We start from the raw sequence: 7,340 nt of genomic DNA, 5'->3' as shown, positions 1-7,340 counted from the left end.
AAAAAAAAAAAAAAAAAAAAAAATATATATATATATATATATATACATACAGTGCCTATAAAAAGTACCCCTTCATTTTTTCACGTTTTGTTATGTTGCAGCCTTATGTTAAACTGCTTGTTATTAATTTTTTCCCACATCAATCTACACTCCATACACCATAATGACAAAGCAAACACAGAATTGTCACATCTTCGTAAATTTATTACAAATAAAAAAAACTGAAATAAGCACATTGGACAAGTATTCATACCCTCAACTCAGTACTTAGCTGAAGCACCTTTACAGCCTCAAGTCTTTTTGGGCATGATACAACAAGCTTTGCACATCAACATTTGGCAATTATCTGCCATTCTTCTCCTCACCTCTTCACCTCCTTTAAGCTCTGTCAGGTCGGATGGGGGCAGATGCACATTTTCAGGTTTCTCCAGAAATATTTGATTGGGTTTAATCCCAGGCTGTGGCTGGGCCACTCAAGGACATTTACAGAGTTGTCTATAAGCCACTCTTGCTGTGTGCTTAGGGTCATTGTCCTGTTGGAAGGTGAACCTTCTGACCAGTCTGAGGTTCTGAATGCCATGAAGCCCAGATCGGTGGAGTGTTGCAGTGATGTTTGTCCTTCTGTAGGTTTCTGCTATCTCCACATATGATCATGGAGCTCAACTAGAGTGACCATCAGGTTCTTGGTCACAACTCTAACCAAAGCCCTTCTCCATCAATTGCTCAGTTTGGCCAGGAGGCCAGCTCTAGGAAGAGTCCTGGTTGTTTCAAACTTCTTCCATTAAGGTTAACAGAGACTACATGCGTCTGTGAACCTTCAATGCAGCAGAATTTTTTCTGAACTCTTCCCCAGATGTGTGGCTTGACACAATCCTGTTTCTGAGCTCTACTGGCAGTTTTTTTTTTATTTTACCTCAGGGCTTGGTTTTTGCTCTCATATGCATTTTCAGCTGTTAGACCTTTTATTACAATCATTTAAGTTTTTTATTTTTAATAAATTTGCAAAGATGTTAAATACCTGTTTTTTGCTTTGCCATTATGGTGCATGGAGTGTAGATTGATGTGGGAAAAAAAAAGTAATTTAAAGCAGTTTAACATAAGGCAGCAACATAACAAAAGGTGAAAAAATGAAGGGGTATGAATACTTTTTATAGGCAGTGTAAAATCCATGTTGGGGTAAATCTTGCCAAGTTTTATGCTGCTGTCAGTCTGATCTAAAAAGCCATTAACTGAGTCTTGCTTTTATCTCTGCAGATGGGAGTTTATGATGAGGCGCTGAGCAGCTTCTTTAGAAATGTTGACCAAAGGTAGCCTCTCTTTATTCTCCTTATACTCCCTTCTACTCCGTTAATGTTACTTTGTTTGTGCATAAGTCCTCACCTCCTTGCTGATCCACTTGATTTATTGTGGGATCTTATGTGTGTATTTGTGTGTGTGGTGTATTTGTAGAGGAGCAGACTCTACAGGAGGCAAGATCAACGCTCTAAAGGCCAGGGTGAGCACCATGTTAGGTGATGTGTTGAAGATGGGGCGTGGAGACCCATTAGATTTTGGCTGCTACCGTTTGTGTGTGTGTGTGTGTGTGTATGTGGTCCTGGTAAACCCTACGTTATGGGGACAAAATGTCCCCACAAAGATGGCAATATCCAAAATCCTTATCCTTGTGGTCAAGGATTTTTTTGGTCCCCATGAGGAAACAAGCTTATACAAAAAAAAAAATATATACAAAATGAAGTTTTTTGAAACTAAAAATGTAAGGGGTTTAGGCGTAGGGCCATAGAAAATATAGTTTGTACAGTATAAAAACCATTACGCATATGGAATGTCCCCATAAAACATGGAAACTCAACGTGTGTGTGTGTGTGTGTGTGTGTGAGTTTGAGATATGTGCGGTTTGGCCTGTAGAGCCTATAGAATGTAACTCATGGGGAAATACATTTACAGACCAACAATTAAAAAATAGTACAACCCTCCCAAGTACTCAGTTGATTAATATATCCAGTACTTGAGTAGATAAAATGACCATTCCTAATAAAAACAGATGTCAATGGTAAGTCCCCAACATAACAGAAAATCAGTTGTATCTGTGTGTGTGTCTGCAGGCCGTGTTAGTGGACATGGAGGAGGGAGTCCTAGGAGAGATTCTGCAGGGGCCGTTACATTCTCTCTTCAGCAGCACACAACTCATAAGTGATGTCTCTGGTTCTGGGAACAACTGGTAAGAGTCTGTCTTGGCAGGGACTCTGTCACACAGCTTCTAAATGCATACTCTGTTCAGTGTGTGAATGTGCAATGATTGCTTTTAAAACAGATACAGTCCTACTTAGGGCTGCACGATATATCGAAATGATCGAAATATCGCAAATGCAAATATCGCAATATGCATGACCCCTTTAATCAAACAACAAAACAGCTATAACAAAGATTAATCTAAATTTAATTCATACAGTGAACACTATGCAGTGTTATTTTACGCTTAATTATTAAATGTCTGTACCTGAATACTACTGTTTATATTATCTATGCTTGTAAATTTTGTATTTGTTCTTTTTTCTTTTTCTTTCTTTTTTTTTACTGACTGTTCACTTGCCTTTAATCATGTTTGAACTTTCTCAGACTATAGTTTTTGCTGTGGTATACGCATATCGAATATCGCATTTTTTAACAAGGTATCGCATATCGCATTTTTCTTCAATATCGCACAGCCCTAGTCCTACTAGTGATGGACGATATGATGTTATATACTTTGCAAAGACAGAAATTTGTCAACAGGTAGAGATTATTTTATACCTTTATTACCACAGTACATCAGATGCATACTTTTTAAAAGTCCAATGCCAAGAACAAAACTTGGGCATGTAAAAAAAATCACAGCATGAATATAGTCTTTGGTTCCAATGTGGCATAAAAAATATAAATTATGTACGCTCTTCTGTGTCAGCCGCGCCACAAGGATAGCAGATTTGTCTCATTTTAAATGAATAATAAAAACTGAGATAAAAAATGTACTTAAGCCAGAATTTAAATGTTACTATGGTAAAATAAATATTCAAACCACGTGTGTTACAGCTAACACCCCGTTACTTTGTGCATCGCACTCATCGCAAGTTTATTGTTAAATTGTTAAACGCCCTTACATATCTCTGTCACAATTATAAGTGTTTGATCACAACATTTGAGTGATCATTGCAAAAAATGTGTTTATGTATATATATTCTGTTTATGTCTATACTGTATTCTATATATAGTACCAGTCAAATGTTTGGACACCCGAATGGGAAAGTGTCCAAACTTTTGACTGGTACTGTACTATAATATACACAAAGAATATCGGCCGATATATCGGTATCGGCCTTTTTTTTTTTAACTCCCTAATATCGGTATCAGTATCGGCCCCAAAAAACCCATATCGGTCGGGCTCTAGTATTTACGCTTTGATTTGAAAGAAAACAGCGCATCCGTGTGGCGCGGCTGACACAGAAGAGCGTTCGCTGCCTGCGTTCGGCTCATATTCTCCAAAATGGTGTTACGGTGACGCGGAGAGACACAGAGGAGACGAATTGTTGAATAAAGTCGTTATTTTTGTTTTCTTCGCGTACAAAAAGTATTCTCGTCGCTTCATAACGTTACGGTTGAACCACTGATGGCAGATGGACTATTCTGACAATGCTTTTCATACTTTTCTGGACCTTGACAGTGTAATTTACTTGGCAGTCTATGGGACAGTCACAAGCCTCCCGGTTTTCGTCCAAAATATCTTAAATTGTGTTCCGAAGACAAACAAAGCTTTTACGGGTTTGGAACGACATGGGGGTAAGTGATTAATGACAAAAGTTTAATTTTGGGGTGGAGTAACCCTTTAAGCCTGTACAAAACCAGGATGTGGACTTCATCTCAAGTCAAAGTCCATATTTTCTGTGAATAGTCAAGACCAGCTCATTCGAGTCTGAGTCCTGGCTGAGTACAAATGCTCTTGAAAATGTGATCTTGCCCCAAGTCGTTTGCAGTGCAGACATATTCTTCATGTACTCTGCCATACACACTGTGTTCTTAGTTGCGAAAGGCACAACATGCCAACCCAGTGGCTAAAGCCTAAAGTATACTTCATTTTTTTTTTTTTTTACACATATGCTAGGGTATGCATACATTGTGTGTGACATAAGTTTTTAAGCGAGTAACCATGAAAACAACAGCTTTCACAATAATTGTTTAATTAAAGGCCTTCATCTGAATTGAAATAAATTACTTTTTTGAAAGAAAATAATACTTTTATTCACCAAGGATGCATTAAATTGATCAAAAGTGTCAGTAAAGACATTTATTATGTTACAAAAGATATCTATTTCAAATAAATGCTGTTCTTTTGAAATTTCTATTCATTAAAGATACATGGGGGAAAAATGCATCATGGTTTCCACCAGAATATTAAACGAAACTATTTTCAACACTGATAATGATATTTTTTTAGCAGCAAATCAGCATATTAGAATGATTTCTGATGGATCGTGTGACAATAATTTATATTTTGAATAAATTACATTTGTTGAATAAATTCAAATAGAAAACAGTTAGTAATATTGTAGTAATATTTCATAACTATTTGACTGTATTTTTGATCAAATAAATGCAGCTTAATATTAGGGCTGTCACGATTATGAAATTTGGCTGACGATCAATTGTCTAAAAATAGTCACGGTTATTGCGATTAATTGTCTGTTTTTATGGCTTTCATTATATAATTGATTAATTTAAGGGTTCAGTAAATAATTATGATGTTATCATTTAATCTTTTTGAGTTATTATTTTGCAGTGTAAGATTACATAGAGTATTCCAAATTCTAAGAATTGGCCAATCCAACACCAGCGCTACTTTTTTTCTACACCACTACAGAATATCATTACTGTGTTTGTGGAACTAATGGTCACTCTTTTAAACCCTTTGTTAAACGCAATCCACTAAATACTCACTTCCTCATTAAAACTGGTAATGTATATCGAAATATCGGAAATGTGTTTAAAAATCATATCACCGTTATTGAAAAAAAATATATCGCGATACATATTGATATTGAATTATTGTCCAGCCCTAGTGTATGTATATATATATATATATATATATATGAATGTGTGTGTGGTTGTACATACACATGTAGTTGTTTTTTTGGTGTTTGGCTTAGTGTTATGTTAGAATCATTATTATACTCTTATACCTTTTGTTCTGTACTATTTTGAATTGTTTTTAGCTTTATTTTTAGTTTTTCATTTAAATGTTAAGTTTTGAAATGTTGTTGTATGCTGTTGTCTTTTTTTATTTAATCTCTTTACTTTTAAAATGTGTATAGGTAGTATTTATAAAGTTTTAGGTTTTAGTTTTGGATCTGTTTTTAGTTGTTTTAATACTACAATTGATTGCTTCTGTTGTCCTCATTTGTAAGTCGCTTTGGATAAAAGCGTCTGATAAATGACTAAATAAATAAATAAATAAAATAAGTTTCAGCATCAGCACAGTACGTGCACACTGTTCATGCACAGCATGATTTTTCAAAACCAGCTTGCACATGTGCCTTAATTTATCTTGAACTAATTAGTTTGGCCCACAAGATGGCAACATTGTCCCAGGCCATTGTTTTTCAGTCAAAAAAGAAATGGAACAGATGGAACAACAACAAAAACACTCACTTACATCATTAACACGTCCCTTCACACTGATGTCTTTCACTCAGCATTTAAACAGGCTCGGGTAACCCCACTACATAGGAAATCCACTCTTTACCCAGCACTTTTAGAAAACTACAGACTGGTATCCCTTCTTGTGAGAAAGAATTGTGTTCAACCAAGTCTCTGCCTTTCTCACACATAAAAACCTGCTAGACAGCAACCAGTCTGGCTTCAGAAGTGGATATTCAACCAAGACTGCCCTTCTTTCAGTTGTTGAAGCCCTAAGACTGGCAAGAGCACCAGTTCCTCCTGTCAACCCTCATGGCAAAGGACATTTCAGGAACCGCACTCTAGTGGTTCGAGTCTTACCTCTCAGATAGGTCCTTCAAAGTATCTTGGAGGGGTGAGGTGTCCAAGTCGCAACATCTAAGTACTGGGGTGCCTCAGGGCTCAGTTCTTGGACCACTTTTCTTCTCTATCTACATGGCATCACTACGTTCTGTCATTCAGAAACATGACTTTTCATATCACTGCTATACTGATGACACTCAACTCGACAGTGACAAGACAGGGCACAGATAATAAAAAGAATAATATAAAAATATACAAAACAGACAATGTACAAAAAATCAAAAACACAATATATAATATAGACAATTTTGAATGTACAGGTATGATATGTGCAAATTTGAAATGTAAATAAGTATGTGTGTTAAATAAATAATGTATACTAGTGTTGTTTGTTCCACGATTATTGTTAAGTGATCATGAGATGGATTGCCTGAGGAAAGAAACTGTTTCTGTGTCTGGTCGTTCTGGTGCTCAGTTGAGGTCAGATTTGGTAGCTGAGCTGAACCAGACAGTTATAGAAGTGCAGAGGACGGATTCAATGATGGCGGTGTAGAACTGTTTCAGCAGCTCTTGTGGCAGGTTGAGCTTCCTCAGCAGGCGAAAGAAAGTACAAACTCTGCTGGGCCTTTTTGACAATGGACTCAATGTGATTGTCCCACTTCAGGTCCTGAGAGGTAGTGGTGCCCAGGAACCTGAATGTCTCCACTGTCGTTACAGTGCTGTTCATGATGGTGAGTGGAGGGATGAGCAGGGGGGTTCCTCCTGAAGTCCATTATCATCTCCACAGTTTTGAACGTGTTAAGCTCCAGGTTAAGACAATTCCTCTTTGCCACTCTGATCTCCTTTTCCAGTGTGTATTTGGCATGTTTATACAAGAATCTGTACCCATTCCTTTAACTAAACAGTGATCAGAGAGCCCCAAAGCTGCCCGTGGGATGGAGCGATATGCATCCTTTATTGTGGTGTAACAGTGATCCAATATATTACCGTCTCTGGTGGGACATTTAACATGCTGTCTGTATTTTGGCAGTTCACGGGAAAGATTTGCTTTATTAAAGTCCCCAAGAATGATTATAACAGAGTCTGGGTCTTGTTGTTCTGTGTCTGTGATCTGATCAGTGAGTTTATGTAAAACTGAGCTCACGTGCGCTTGCAGAGGAATGTAAACACTCACGAGAATGAATGAGCAAAACTCCCGTGGCGAATAGAACGGCTTGCAGTTAACGAAGAGCACTTCTAGATCAGGACAACACATCTTCTTTAACGCTGTAACATCTGTACACCACCTTTCGTTGATGTAAAAACATGTCCCGCCGCCGCGCGATTTCCCC

General features: G+C 37.3%; 1 protein-coding gene across 1 annotated transcript in view; it reads left to right on the top strand.

The window, feature by feature from the left end:
* Nucleotides 1–7,340, top strand: part of LOC107670257 (tubulin epsilon chain-like) — a 25,775-nt gene that overhangs the window by 6,000 nt on the left and 12,435 nt on the right. The window contains exons 3-5 of the mRNA XM_016462803.1: nt 1,255–1,307; nt 1,450–1,495; nt 2,103–2,218. Coding sequence (XP_016318289.1) covers nt 1,255–1,307; nt 1,450–1,495; nt 2,103–2,218 — 215 coding nt within the window. The remainder of the gene's footprint in view (nt 1–1,254; nt 1,308–1,449; nt 1,496–2,102; nt 2,219–7,340) is intronic.

The sequence above is a fragment of the Sinocyclocheilus anshuiensis genome, unplaced genomic scaffold (genome assembly GCF_001515605.1).
Source record: "Sinocyclocheilus anshuiensis isolate Anshui unplaced genomic scaffold, SAMN03320099.WGS_v1.1 scaffold937, whole genome shotgun sequence".
NCBI classification, from domain to species: Eukaryota; Metazoa; Chordata; class Actinopteri; order Cypriniformes; family Cyprinidae; genus Sinocyclocheilus; species Sinocyclocheilus anshuiensis.
Note: the sequence above shows the minus strand (reverse complement) of the source record. Positions and strands in the feature narration are given on the sequence as shown.